The sequence below is a fragment of the Bufo bufo genome, chromosome 7 (assembly GCF_905171765.1).
Source record: "Bufo bufo chromosome 7, aBufBuf1.1, whole genome shotgun sequence".
In the NCBI taxonomy this organism is placed as follows: Eukaryota; Metazoa; Chordata; class Amphibia; order Anura; family Bufonidae; genus Bufo; species Bufo bufo.
Window position 1 is genome coordinate 6,950,300 of NC_053395.1, and position 15,267 is coordinate 6,965,566.

At 51.9% G+C, this 15,267-nt stretch overlaps 1 protein-coding gene across 1 annotated transcript in view; it reads right to left on the minus strand.

Annotated features, from left to right (window-relative positions):
- Positions 1 to 11,228: 11,228 nt before the first annotated feature.
- Positions 11,229 to 15,267, minus strand: part of LOC121007941 (transmembrane protease serine 9-like) — a 57,655-nt gene continuing 53,616 nt past the window's right edge. Inside the window, exon 9 of the mRNA XM_040440209.1 lies at positions 11,229 to 11,531. Within this exon, the coding sequence (XP_040296143.1) occupies positions 11,229 to 11,531 (303 nt within the window). The remainder of the gene's footprint in view (positions 11,532 to 15,267) is intronic.

The window sequence follows — 15,267 nt, forward strand, 5'->3', positions numbered from 1 at the left end:
CCTCTCAGGCTTCTGGGGTCAGTGGCCAAAAGAGTGTGGGGGAGTGTGTTAGGGCTGCGGGCCCGGTCTCTGGTGGTGGGGTGAATGTGGGGGGGGGGGGGCGATCGGCCGCTGAGAAAGCGGCTGCGTGGCGCCTGGCAGAAGTTATGCCAGTGTGGCTACGGCCGTGGGGGGGAGGGGCTGTCCTCGTTGGCTTCCTCGCTCTCACAGTCCGGTGATGGTGACTTGCAGTGGCGACTGCTGGAGGCCCTCAAAAAGGGAGAGAGCTCCATCACTGTAGAGGGAAAGAAGGTTGATCTGTCATTCTGGTTCAACAGACATGGCGTGAGGGCTTTCCGAGAGCAGAATGGGGGCCTACAACCGGCCCTGGGGTCAGACGGAATGTGATCTGTTTCAAGTGGAGTAGCGATGAAGCTTGCCCTACAAGAAAGAGGGTGGCAGAGCTCCTCCTTGGGATGGGTTTCAAGGCGACCGACATCTTTGCCTTGATCCATCCGTACGGCTCCAAGGAGTTCGACGTCAGCTTTGTCCGGCCGGAGGGGCTGGAGCTCTTCTGGTCCGGGTATGAGCTGGCGAAGAACACACCGGACTTGCGCGGTTTCCTTGCGAAAGCAATAACCCGTCAGAGTGAGGTCAAGAGAGTGACCCTTTTGACCCGTAACGAGTCGCTCTCTTGTGTTGACATCATGACCAGGCTGGGCAGGTATGGAGAGATCCAGGGGGTCCCATCCAAGAACCTGGACGAGTTGGGCATTTGGTCGGGCGCCTGGACGTTTAACATCAAACTCAAGCGTCTGGGGAGTACGGTTTCCCACATTCCATCATCTGCCTTTATCGGCCGTGACAGGATTTTGGTTTTCTACAGGGGGCAGCCTAAGCTCTGTCACAAGTGCGGCAGCCCCTCACACTTCAGCGCCAGCTGCCAAGTGCAGAAGTGCGCGCTGTGTGGGGGGACCAGTCATCTAGCCGCTTCTTGTGGGGAGATTAGATGCAACCTGTGCGGTGAACTCGGTCACCCTTTCAGTCGTTGTCCTCTCTCTGAGGTCAATGCGGCCCGAGCTCACGCAGGAGCGGGCCGGGAGGTCCCTTCGGCTGAGGCGGCTGCTAACGGAGACAGCAGAGTTCAGGGGTCGGTGAAGAACAAAGATGGTCTGTCCCGGCAGAGGCGGATGAAGAGGCGCCAGGCGGAGAGGGAGCGGGAGGAACCCCGTCCTGGGGTGATGCCTGCCCCTTCCCAAGCGGCTGCCCCTCCTGCATCGGAGACCCTAGGGGACAGGGAGCTGAATGAGGAGAACGAAAGACTGGAGCGTGCCGAGGGGACTCTGTCCTCGCACTATGAAAGCGCCGCAGAGGATAGCGGGATGGAGTCCAAAATAATTAGACGGAAACGCAGTACTAAGAAAAGACCTGGCTCGACCAAAGTAGCCAGGGAGGGCCTAACCGACTCCCCTCTGGAGCTCTCCAACCGGTTTCTCACCTTGGATGAGACCTCCGCCTCCTCTTCTTCTGGGGAGGAGGTTGAAGGTGGGAGACCGGGGGCGAAGGAGGGAAGGTGGGGATGTAAGGTCCTTAGGAGGGGTGGCAAAACCGGGCCCTGAGACCGAGGAAGCCGGGGGTGGTGCGCGGGGGGAGGCGGTGGTGACAAACGAGATGGACACCACCGTCTCCCTCAAGAGGGGTCGTGCCGCCTTAGAAGACAGCCCCGGGAGAGGGAGGGTTGGGAAGAAGGCCGTCTAACTCGATCACTCTGTATGGCGGCACATGCTCTGCTGATGCTGGCGACCATTAATGTCGCCAGCATTAAGTCGAATGCGGCTCGTTTCGCGGCCTTTGATTTTCTCAGCCGAATTGGGGCTGACGTTTTGTTTTTGCAAGAGACCAGGCTGCCAGATTTGGCAGCGATTCACAAAGCCAGGAGGGAGTGGAGATCAGCGCCCTCCTACTGGTCTCTTGCGGCCGAGCCATATAGCGGAGTGGCGGTCCTTTTTACCGCACCGGTAGAAAGCCGACAAGTGATCGAGTTGGAAATGGGGAGGTGTTTGATCCTGGATGTCCTCATGAGGGGACAAGAACTGCGCCTAATTAACATCTATGGGCCCCAGACCAAACGGGACAGGAAAAGTCTCTTTATGAGGATCAAGCCTTTTCTTTTTACGAGTCGGCAAGTGGTCTTTGGAGGGGATTTCAACACGATCACGAGGTCCCAGGATAGGGGAGGCGCCAGAGACCGGCTGGCTTACGATAGCATCTCTTTGAATAGCGTAGCTAGCGAGGCTCGCCTGGTGGATGTCCACATCAGGCATACCCCAGGCCACGGGGGTTTCACTTATTATAGAGGAAGTCAGACTAGGTCTAGAATAGACAGGTTTTATTTAAAGGAGGAGGCTATTTTCTCGCCCTTAAGGGTCGTAGAGGTAGAATTCTCCGATCACTGTCTGATTATGTTTTCTTTGAATATTTCAGAGTCCCCCCAAATGGGAAGAGGTTACTGGAAGCTGAATTCGGGGAGTCCTGGAGGAAGCAGAGGTGAGACAATCCTTTGAGGACTTCCTTCAGAGTCAGGTAACTTTGCTGGATCTCTGTGATACTAAGTCAGAGTGGTGGGAGATATTCAAAGATCGGGCGGCAAAGTTCTTCCGCCAGCTCTCGAGCCTCAGGTCCCTGGACAGGTACCGCCTGTATCAGGGTCTGAGGAGGAAACTCGAGCGTCTGGTCTCGACTGGAGGTAGCCGCGAGGATATCTCCAGGGTGAAATCTTTGCTCAGGGGGTGCCAGTACGATAGGCACACGTCTTTGGTTTTTGAGAGGGACTTCGGGAAGTACCGCTCGCCCGACCCTTACAGAAACTGCAAGATGTCAGTGAGTAGTAAGTTGGTGACGGGACTGGTCGATAGTACGGGATCTCTGAACCGGTCCAGATCGGGGATCCTGGAAGTCGTCAGATCCTTCTACTCGCGCCTCTTGGGAAAGAAGGATCTGGATCGGGACAAGATGTCGGCTTTCCTGGCCAACATCGCCCCTGAGTCGGGAGCTCACCTCTCTTTTGACGTTTTGGTGGAAGAGATCAGGAAGGAGGAAGTAATCCTGGCGGTGGAAGGGTTAGCTCTGAAGAAGTCGCCGGGCCCGGATGGCTTAACATCCGAGTTTTATAAGGCCTTTAAGGACTCTTTATGTCCCCTCTTGACTGAGGTATTCAATGAGTGTCTATCCTCGGGCACTCTGCCGAAGTCAATGAGGAGGTCAGCCCTGATCCTTCTGTCAAAGGGTAAAGATCCGAGCCGTATCGAGAACTGGCGTCCCATAGCGCTTCTCAATACGGACAGAAAGATTCTGGCCAAGATACTGTTCAATCGGTTGGTGAAATTTGCACCCCAGCTCCTTTCGGTGGCCCAGCATTGCTCGGTTCCAGGCCGCAGTACTCTCAGTGCTGTGCTCGGTGTCCGAGAGGCAGTGGAGCGGAGTAGAGCGGGTCACTGGAAGGGGTACATGCTGTCCTTAGATCAGGCAAAGGCGTTTGATCGGGTGAACCACGAGTACCTCTGGTCGGTCCTTCTGAAGTACGGCCTGCCGGGGGGGTTTGTTGATTGGTTAAAGATCTTGTACGCGGGGGCGGAGAGTTTCCCGCTTGTGAACGGTTGGTCTGGCTGCTCTTTCGAGGTTGGGTCTGGCATTCGTCAGGGTTGTCCTTTGAGCCCGCTTTTATACGTGTTCGCGATCGATCCCTTTCTTAAGAGGATCGATCGTGGTCCGTTGGCGGGAGTCGGGATGGATCCGGCAGCGCCGGAAGCCGCTCTGAGGGCAGTAGCGTACGCCGACGACGTCACCGTTTTCGTGTCCTCGAGAGGGGAGGCGGAGTACGTGATGTCTGAGGTGGACAGCTACTCGGAGGCATCCGGGTCCATGATCAATCGGGATAAGTGCGAGAGTCTCTGGCTGGGAGGGGGTGATCCAGTTTTCGATCTCCCGGACACCCTTCCGGGGCCTCAGTCGTCAGCAAAAGTTCTAGGCATCCGTTTCGGCCACGGGGATTATCCCACCCAAAATTGGGACGACAGGCTCAAGATCGCCGCTCAGAAGGTCGGCCAGTGGAAGGGTTGGTCTTTGACCCTCAGGGAAAGGGTGAATCTGATCAAGACTTACCTTCTCCCTTTGCTTATCTATTTGGGTAGCGTGTGTATCTTGCCAGAGCCTCTCTGGACTCGGGTTTATAGCCTGTTCTTCCAGCTTTTATGGGGGAATAGGCTGAACCTGATCAAGAGAGAGGTGACTTATCGCACGAGGAGACTAGGGGGGTTATCTATGGTCAACCCCGTGGTGTTTCTCGTGAACACCTTTGTTAAGATCAATTTGGCAAACCTCTGGATGGAGAGGGCTCCTCCGTGGATAGTCTCCTGCAGGGGGTGGTTTCGGCCTTTCTTCCAGGAATGGGAGACAGGAGGGCGAGTGAAGGACTTGCGTACGCCTCACGGATATCTTCCGGCTTATGTCACCCCGATTCTGAAGGTGATCCGCCGGTGGGGTTTGGAGGTGAGGGAAATCAGGACTCTGTCAAGGAGATCCCTTGACGAGAGGGTCTTGTTGTCCCACTTTCAGAAGCCCCTGGCCCTCAAGGATTGCCCAAGCCGGGATCTAGACAAGGGGTTACAGTTGCTAAATTCTGCAAGGATCCCCTTGAAGTTTTGGGACTTGGCTTGGCGCTGCTTTCACGGGAGGCTGTATGTAAGGGACAACCTGAAGTACAGGAACTCTGAGGAAAGGGGTTGTCCCCGGGAGGAGTGCGGCTCCATACTGGAAAGTATGGAGCACTTCCTGCTTCATTGTCCTTTTAATACAGAGGTGTATGAACGGGTGGGAGCTTCCATTGGCTGGCCCAGGCTAGCCAGCCTCTCCTATGCGGAGTGGGCCTACGGAGTGTTCAGAGACCTGGGAAGGAGGGACCCGTGCACAAGTTTTTTAGTTAGCATAGTGGTTAGGTTCTACACGTGGAACGCACGGTGTTTAGTTTCTACGCAGCAGAAAGTCCTCCCGGTGGACGAGGTTTGTAGGAACATCTTGGGTGGCCTGGTGAAGGTGCGTTCTCTTGAGTATGAGAGACTGGGTACCAGTAGGGCCTCTCTCCTCTGGAGAGGCTTTGCTTTTGATGTACCGTAAGTCTAGTCGTACTGTTCCTGGTGGTGGGCTGACGCTTCCACACTAGATTTTTGTTTTGTAGTAAGTTGAGGTTTTTGAAAAAGGCTTGCAAAGACCGAACTTGGGCCTTCGGGAGTTTGTTATGTAGTTATGTGAGTTATGTTTGCTAGAGGAGGGAAAGTTGGGATTAGTTAGGTTGGGTGGGTGAGGAAGGGGGGGATAATTTTTATGTGTCCTTTTGTGTTTTGAGTGGGGAGGCCTGCATCTAGCCCTGGACTATGCGGACATGGGAGGACATGGGGCGAGGGGCTAGATGTGGGTGGTGAAGGAAGGGCTGGCCTTGGACTATGCGGACATGATAGAGACATGAGGCGAAGGTCAGCCCTGGGTGTCGGGTGATGGGTAAAAGGATAGTGTGAGTAGGGATAGAATAGGTTAGGTTGGTGATTTTTCTATAAACAGGTGACGGGAGAAAAAAGAAAAAAAAAAAAAAAGGGAAAAAATGAGTATAGAAATAATTATGTATATATTTGGCAAAGTCGCCTTGTTGTTGTTTTTTTTTGGCAAAGGTCGCCTTTATTTATTTAGTTATATTGATTTATTTATGTTTATGTTTGTTATTTTCTGTTCATTATATACTTTTCTGTTTATGACGATTAGTCCTATTTCTGTTTGGGTTTTACAGCCGGGCGGCCAGGTAAGTTTTATAGTTATAAGGTTAGTTGTTAAGTTTGATATGTTGTTGGGGCATGAATGTGAGTGTGAGTGTGGATGTATGTGGCTGGGCCAGTAATAACATTGTTTTATGAGTATTGTTTTATTTGAAATTGTTTGTTTTATTTTGTAAAGTTTTGTACTTTTATAATAAAAAGAGTAGCAGTGTGCAGGAGATACGGTCACGGTGTAAGCGGTGTGTAGGAGATACGGTCACGGTGTAAGCGGTGTGTAGGAGATACGGTCACGGTGTAAGCAGTGTGTAGGAGATACGGTCACGGTGTAAGCGGTGTGTAGGAGATACAGTCACGGTGTAAGCGGTGTGTAGGAGATACGGTCACCGTGTAAGCAGTGTGTAGGAGATACGGTCACGGTGTAAGCAGTGTGTAGGAGATACGGTCACCGTGTAAGCAGTGTGTAGGAGATACGGTCACGGTGTAAGCAGTGTGTAGGAGATACGGTCACGGTGTAAGCAGTGTGTAGGAGATACGGTCACGGTGTAAGCGGTGTGTAGGAGATACGGTCACGGTGTAAGCAGTGTGTAGGAGATACGGTCACGGTGTAAGCGGTGTGTAGGAGATACGGTCACGGTGTAAGCAGTGTGTAGGAGATACGGTCATGGTGTAAGCAGTGTGTAGGAGATACGGTCACGGTGTAAGCAGTGTGTAGGAGATACGGTCGTTTAATTCTCCATCGTCACAGTATTTATAGTTACCTCATCAGTATTACAGTCACTCACATTGGTTGAATTGGCACATGGATACACATGTGAGCAGTAACGCCACGTCAAGGCTCCAACCCTTGTTACTGACCAGTCACACTCCATGCTTTTCATTCATACACATTTGGTATTCCAGATGTTTTGGACTACACCTCCCATAATGCTTTGCCAGCATGATGGGAGATGTAATTCACAGCATGTGGACGGCCTATGGTTGCCGACCTGTGAACTGGCGGTGATCACAGTACACAATGCTGGAGCAGCTTGTCACGTGTCAGATGCCCCTTCACTGCTCCAGCCGGGGGCGTGGGCCTCAAACATGGGCTTCTTCATTCCACTTCAGGTACTTCGTGTTCCATAGGAGAACATGCTGGTCAGAGTTGGGACACAAAAATTTTTTTTTTTTAAATGGTTAGAGTAAATGGCAGAACAGACGCAGTGCAGCAGACGGACGGTCCACATATACACAGCAGACAGACACACGGATTGTGGGAGACACAGAGACGGAGATGACAGAATCCAGTGAGCGACGGATTTGGTGGCAGATGTGTCCCTCTGGCTGGGGGGCAGCTTCTCATCCTTCTCCGAGTGACGAGATGGCTGCAGTTTGGTAGCAAAAAACATGCCATGGCAGAGGAGAGCTAGGGAATTATATATTTTTTTTGTTAAACTAGGGTTGTACACATCTAACACACAGGCCACAAATATAATACACTGCCCCCCCCCCAAATATGCTGCACATCCATCCCCCAATATACTGCACAGACACACCCCAATATATTGCGCAGACAACTTCAATATACTGCGTAGATAGCCACCCATGTACTGCACAGAAAGCACACCAATATACTGCACAGACCACTCAAATATACTGCGCAGACACACACAATATACTGCGTAGATAGCCCCCCATATACTGCGTAGATAGCCCCCCAATAAACTGCGCAGACCACTCAAATATACTGCGCAGACACACACAATATACTGCGTAGATAACCCCCCATATACTGTGTAGATAGCCCCCCATATACTGCGTAGATAGACCCCCAATAAACTGCGCAGACACAAAAAATATACTGCGTAGATAACCCCCCATATACTGCGTAGATAACCCCCATATACTGCGTAGATAGCCCCCCAATAAACTGCGCAGACACTAAATATACTGCGTAGACCCCACAACTTCAATATACTGCGCAGACCTCCCTATATAATACGCAGACATCCCCCCCATATACTGCGCAGACATCCCCCCATATACTGCGCAGACATCCCCCCATATACTGCGCAGACATCCCCCCCGTATACTGCGCAGACATCCCCCCGTATACTGCGCAGACATCCCCCCGTATACTGCGCAGACATCCCCCCCGTATACTGCGCAGACATCCCCCCCGTATACTGCGCAGACATCCCCCCCGTATACTGCGCAGACATCCCCTCCGTATACTGCGCAGACATCCCCCCCGTATACTGCGCAGACATCCCCCCCGTATACTGCGCAGACACCCCCCCCGTATACTGCGCAGACATCCCCCCCCGTATACTGCGCAGACATCCCCCCCGTATACTGCGCAGACATCCCCCCCGTATACTGCGCAGACATCCCCCCGTATACTGCGCAGACATCCCCCCCGTATACTGCGCAGACATCCCCCCCCTTATACTGCGCAGACATCCCCCCCGTATACTGCGCAGACATCCCCCCCGTATACTGCGCAGACATCCCCCCCGTATACTGCGCAGACATCCCCCCGTATACTGCGCAGACATCCGCCCGTATACTGCGCAGACATCCCCCCGTATACTGCGCAGACATCCCCCCGTATACTGCGCAGACATCCCCCCCGTATACTGCGCAGACATCCCCCCCGTATACTGCGCAGACATCCCCCCCGTATACTGCGCAGACATCCCCCCCCGTATACTGCGCAGACATCCCCCCCGTATACTGCGCAGACATCCCCCCCGTATACTGCGCAGACATCCCCCCCGTATACTGCGCAGACATCCCCCCCGTATACTGCGCAGACATCCCCCCCGTATACTGCGCAGACATCCCCCCCCGTATACTGCGCAGACATCCCCCCCCCCGTATACTGCGCAGACATCCCCCCCCCGTATACTGCGCAGACATCCCCCCCCGTATACTGCGCAGACAGCCCCCCCCCGTATACTGCGCAGACATCCCCCCCCCGTATACTGCGCAGACATCCCCCCCCGTATACTGCGCAGACATGACCCCCATATAATGCGCAGACAGACCCCCATATAATGTGCAATGAGCAGGACACTGGGTCAGTTGGGGCTGCTATGCTGTGGGTCAGATTTAGGTGTGTATGAGTTTGTGACGCCAGTTGCAGCTTGCGCAGGTACTATAGCAGGGCCCTTTAAGATGGTATAGCTCATGTACCAGGTGAGGAATGCCAGAGGGGGATATTGTCTCTGTATTGTGTCAATGGTGTCTCCTACCTTGGTACAGCTGGACTCCTGTATCCTGGCTCACATGCAACAAAATTGAGTGCTGTCAATAGGAGTAACGGAGGAATGATGGAATTCCACACAGATAATAGGGTCCAACTGGTCTTTACTTATGTTGTTATATGCAGCTTTAGATCCATACAATTTACAGCAATAGTCTAGGATCCCAGCAGGTATTGGCAATATGTGGCAGGAATTTACATATATTCTGCATCTAGTACATACGCCTTTAGGAATCTGGCAGGTATCAGTCTTCTGCTCTGTCTGTATTCTGCTTGATATGGGCCTGACTAGCTATGGAGGTAATTATCTTCTCCTTGTATTTGGAATCTGTACTTACAGGACTGCTCGCAGGGAATGGTGGTTTCTTCCTGGAGATCTGATAGTTCTGAAGTTGGCTGCTTTCCTTGTCATCCAGCTGAGGTAAGGGACTCAGGCTGGGAAGAGTTGATCTTGGGCCTTCAGGGAGGCTTGGATCCCTGGTTGGGGTCCCTATTTCTGGGAGCTCCTATTCACACAGCCTACCCCAACAGGGGGTGGCTGGTACACTGCTAGAACTTTCTTTCCTCCCTCTGAAGTAGGATGTGGGAACATTCCACTCCTCCTCAGATAGGGGGAGCTAGCCTGGAATAGTATATTCCAGTCTAGATATACTAACTGGCTTGGTTCTACTACATACTGCTGCCACCTGCTGGTGTACATGGATATTACAGCATAAATACAATGCAACAAGCCTGGAAAATGCACATGATGAGGAAAATGATGCAACCTTATACCAGATGACAATATACATACACTTGACATTATGAAGCAGGGGAACAGAAGTTTAGTGACATACTCTGGGATGTTACATATGCGCAGACACCCCCCCCCCATATACTTCGCAGACATCCCCCCCCCATATACTGTGCAGACAGACCCCCATGTAATGCGCAGACAGACCCCCATATACTGTAAAACACCAAAGAAGGAAAAAGGCTAGCACAAATACATAAGTATAAACTTTATTGAAGTCTCAACACGAGACAAAATATGATAAAATATAGATAAAAGACAATTCTGTGGTGGGTATAGAACACACAGGAAGAAATGCGGCACCACTACTATATAAGCATATACATATAAATATCCAGGCTACTGAAATCAAGCAGATAACATAATGTATAAATGACATAAGCCGGATATCAAAAAACATCAGGCCAAGCCACGGCTAACAAAATAGGATGGGGATCCAAAGCAGTACAAAAAAGTGCAAAGTGCAAAGTGCAAACATACACAGTACATGGATCACAGATACTGAACTAATCACAATTAAGCCATGACATGAATACCTGAGTGGTGAACCGGATACCCCAACGCACGTTTCGCGTAAAGCTTCTTCAGGGGGAGAGGGTGTGTGTGGCCCCATATACTGCGCAGACAGACCCCCATATACTGCGCAGACAGACCCCCATATACTGCGCAGACAGACCCCCATATACTGCGCAAACAGACCCCCATATACTGCGCAGATTATGGGGGCGGCCATCTTGTACATGATTATGGGGGCAGCCATCTTGTACATGATTATGGGGGCGGCCATCTTGTACATGATTATGGGGGCGGCCATCTTGTACATGATTATGGGGGCGGCCATCTTGTACATGATTATGGGGGCGGCCATCTTGTACATGATTATGGGGGCTACCATCTTGTACATGATTATGGGGGCGGCCATCTTGCCTGAGCTGTTCTAAACAGCATTTAGAAAGCATTAAGAAAATTGCTTTACGGCAGCCCCATGGTCCATAGACACAATGGTCAGGTGGGGACCTCATTGACTTTTATAGGAGAGTTTTCTAGCTCTGTGACCTGAGCAGAGGTCATTGTGCAGGGAGGTGGAGTAGATAAGGATTGACAATCCCCTATCCTGCCTTATCTGTCATTCTAATCCTTCCTGTAATGATATCACCTCTGTGTGTAGATAAGCAGGTAACTGCAGTAAAGTGATCTGTACAGACCAAGAAGTGGCACCTATTATTAGGCCTAGTGGCCAGTGCGGAAACTGCAGGATTTCATGGGTTCTGTTTAAATATAGATATGAACATGGAAAATTTAAAATAACATCAAACAATTTTACAAAATATTTTAAACATAAAAATGTGATTTTAATAATAAGTCATTTTCTGGTGACGCATTTCTTTTAAACGTAATGAAAAAACATTAAACTTAAGGCAAGAAGAATCACAGTCGTCATCTCTTGACCCAGCGGCTTCGAGCCTTCATTTGGAGCTTTAGTTGGACCACCTTTAGTTGAAGCTACAGTTCGACCCGGGTTTGTGAAGTTAAGTTCTAGGATGTAACTTTCTATCCATTGCTTGTAGACAGTAGTAAGAGTGTAGACTCCAGGACGATAAGGTTTAGCACATCCCTCGCCCCAACTGACAATGCCACCCTGGTACCATGTACCATTTACTTCACACACCAGAGGTCCTCCAGAGTCTCCCTGAGGGAAAAAGACAGAATTGGTGACTAGAGTTGAGCGAACACCTGGATGTTCGGGTTTGAGAAGTTCGGCCGAACTTCCCGGAAATGTTCGGGTTCGGGATCCGAACCCGTACCGAACTTCGTCCCGAACCCGAACCCCATTGAAGTCAATGGGGACCCGAACTTTTCGGCACTAAAAAGGCTGTAAAACAGCCCAGGAAAGAGCTAGAGGGCTGCAAAAGGCAGCAACATGTTGGTAAATCCCCTGCAAACAAATGTGGATAGGGAAATGAATTAAAATAAAAATTAAAAAAATTAAAATTACCCAATATCAATTGGACAGAGGTTCCATAGCAGAGAATCTGGCTTCACGTCAGCAGAGAATCAGTCTCTTCATGCCATAGCAAAGAATCTGGCTTCATGTCAGCAGAGAATCAGTCTCTTCATGCCATAGCAAAGAATCTGGCTTTATGTCAGCACAGAATCAGTCTCTTCATGCCATAGCAGAGAATCAGGCTTCATGTCACCCACCACTGAAAGAGGCCACTGTCACATATTTAGGCCCCGGCACCCAGACAAAGGAGAGCGGTCCCGTAACAGAGAATCTGGCCTTATGTCAGCGCAGAATCAGTCTTCATGTCATAGCAGAGAATCAGGCTTCACGTCACCCACCACTGGAACAGGCCACTGTCACACATTTAGGCCCAGGCACCCAGGCAGAGGAGAGAGGTCCCGTAACAGAGAATCTGGCCTTATGTCAGCGCAGAATCAGTCTTCATGTCATAGCAGAGAATCAGGCTTCACGTCACCCACCACTGGAACAGGCCACTGTCACACATTTAGGCCCCGGCACCCAGGCAGAGGAGAGAGGTCCCGTAACAGAGAATCTGGCCTTATGTCAGCACAGAATCAGTCTTCATGTCATAGCAGAGAATCAGGCTTCACATCACCCACCACTGGAACAGGCCACTGTCACACATTTAGGCCCAGGCACCCAGGCAGAGGAGAGAGGTCCCGTAACAGAGAATCTGGCCTGATGTCAGCACAGAATCTGTCTTCATGTCATAGCAGAGAATCAGGCTTCACGTCACCCACCACTGGAACAGGCCACTGTCACACATTTAGGCCCAGGCACCCAGGCAGAGGAGAGAGGTCCCGTAACAGAGAATCTGGCCTTATGTCAGCGCAGAATCAGTCTTCATGTCATAGCAGAGAATCAGGCTTCACGTCACCCACCACTGGAACAGGCCACTGTCACACATTTAGGCCCCGGCACCCAGGCAGAGGAGAGAGGTCCCGTAACAGAGAATCTGGCCTTATGTCAGCACAGAATCAGTCTTCATGTCATAGCAGAGAATCAGGCTTCACGTCACCCACCACTGGAACAGGCCACTGTCACACATTTAGGCCCCGGCACCCAGGCAGAGGAGAGAGGTCCCGTAACAGAGAATCTGGCCTTATGTCAGCACAGAATCAGTCTTCATGTCATAGCAGAGAATCAGGCTTCACGTCACCCACCACTGGAACAGGCCACTGTCACACATTTAGGCCCCGGCACCCAGACAGAGGAGAGGTTCATTCAACTTTGGGTTGCCCCGCAATATAATGGTAAAATGAAAATAAAAATAGTATTGAATGAGGAAGTGCCCTGGAGTAGAATAATATATTGTTAAGGGGAGGTAGTTAATATCTAATCTGCACAAGGGATGGACAGGTCCTGTGGGATCCATGCCTGGTTCATTTTTATGAACGCTAGCTTGTCCACATTGGCTGTAGACAGGCGGCTGCGTTTGTCTGTAATGACGCCCCCTGCCGTGCTGAATACACGTTCAGACAAAACGCTGGCCGCCGGGCAGGCCAGCACCTCCAAGGCATAAAAGGCTAGCTCTGGCCACGTGGACAATTTGGCGACCCAGAAGTTGAATGGGGCCGAACCATCAGTCAGTACGTGGAGGTGTGTGCACAGGTACTGTTCCACCATGTTAGTGAAATGTTGCCTCCTGCTAACACGTTCCATATCAGGAGGTGGTGCAGTTAGCTGTGGCGTGGTGACAAAACTTTTCCACATCTCTGCCATGCTAACCCTGCCCTCAGAGGAGCTGGCCGTGACACAGCTGCGTTGGCGACCTCTTGCTCCTCCTCTGCCTTCGCCTTGGGATTCCACTGGTTCCCCTGTGACATTTGGGAATGCTCTCAGTAGCGCATCTACCAACCTGCGCTTGTACTCGCGCATCTTCCTATCACGCTCCAGTGCATGAAGTAAGGTGGGCACATTATCTTTGTACCGTGGATCCAGCACGGTGGCAACCCAGTAGTCCTCACACGTTAAAATGTGGGCAACTCTGCTGTCGTTGCGCAGGCACTGCAGCATGTAGTCGCTCATGTGTGCCAGGCTGCCCAGAGGTAAGGACAAGCTGTCCTCTGTGGGAGGCGTATCGTCATCGTCCTGTGTTTCCCCCCAGCCACGCACCAGTGATGGGCCCGAGCTGCTTTGGGTGCCACCCCACTGTGAACATGCTTCATCCTCATCCTCCTCCACCTCCTCCTCATCCTCGTCCTCCTCGTCCTCCAGTAGTGGGCCCTGTCTGGCCACATTTGTACCTGGCCTCTGGTGTTGCAAAAAACCTCCCTCTGAGTCACTTCGAAGAGACTGGCCTGAAAGTGCTAAAAATGACCCCTCTTCCTCCTCTTCCTCTTCCTCCTGGGCCACCTCCTCTTCCATCATCGCCCTAAGTGTTTTCTCAAGGAGAAATAGAAGTGGTATTGTAACGCTGATAACGGCGTCATCGCCACTGGCCATGTTGGTGGAGTACTCGAAACAACGCAACAGGGCACACAGGTCTCGCATGGAGGCCCAGTCATTGGTGGTGAAGTGTGTCTGATCCGCAGTGCGACTGACCCGTGCGTGCTGCAGCTGAAACTCCACTATGGCCTGCTGCTGCTCGCACAGTCTGTCCAGCATATGCAAGGTGGAGTTCCACCTGGTGGGTACGTCGCATATGAGGCGGTGAGCGGGAAGGCCGAAGCTACGCTGTAGCGCAGACAGGCGAGCAGCGGCAGGGTGTGAATGCCGGAAGCGCGAACAGACGGCCCGCACTTTATGCAGCAGCTCTGACATGTCGGGGTAGTTGCGAATGAACTTCTGCACCACCAAATTCAGCACATGCGCCAGGCAAGGGATGTGCGTCAAACCGGCTAGTCCCAGAGCTGCAACGAGATTTCGCCCATTATCGCACACCACCAGGCCGGGCTTGAGGCTCACCGGCAGCAACCACTCGTCGGTCTGTTGTTCTATACCCCGCCACAACTCCTGTGCGGTGTGGGGCCTGTCCCCCAAACATATGAGTTTCAGAATGGCCTGCTGACGTTTACCCCGGGCTGTGCTGAAGTTGGTGGTGAAGGTGTGTGGCTGACTGGATGAGCAGGTGGTAGAAGAGGAGGAGGAAGCTGAGTAGGAGGAGGAGGAGACAGGAGGCAAAGAATGTTGCCCTGCGATCCTTGGCGGCGGAAGGACGTGCCTCAAACAGCTCTCCGCCTGGGGCCCAGCCGCCACTACATTTACCCAGTGTGCAGTTAGGGAGATATAGCGTCCCTGGCCATGCTTACTGGTCCACGTATCTGTGGTTAGGTGGACCTTGCCACAGATGGCGTTGCGCAGTGCACACTTGATTTTATCGGACACTTGGTTGTGCAGGGAAGGCACGGCTCTCTTGGAGAAGTAGAGGCGGCTCGGAACAACATACTGTGGGACAGCA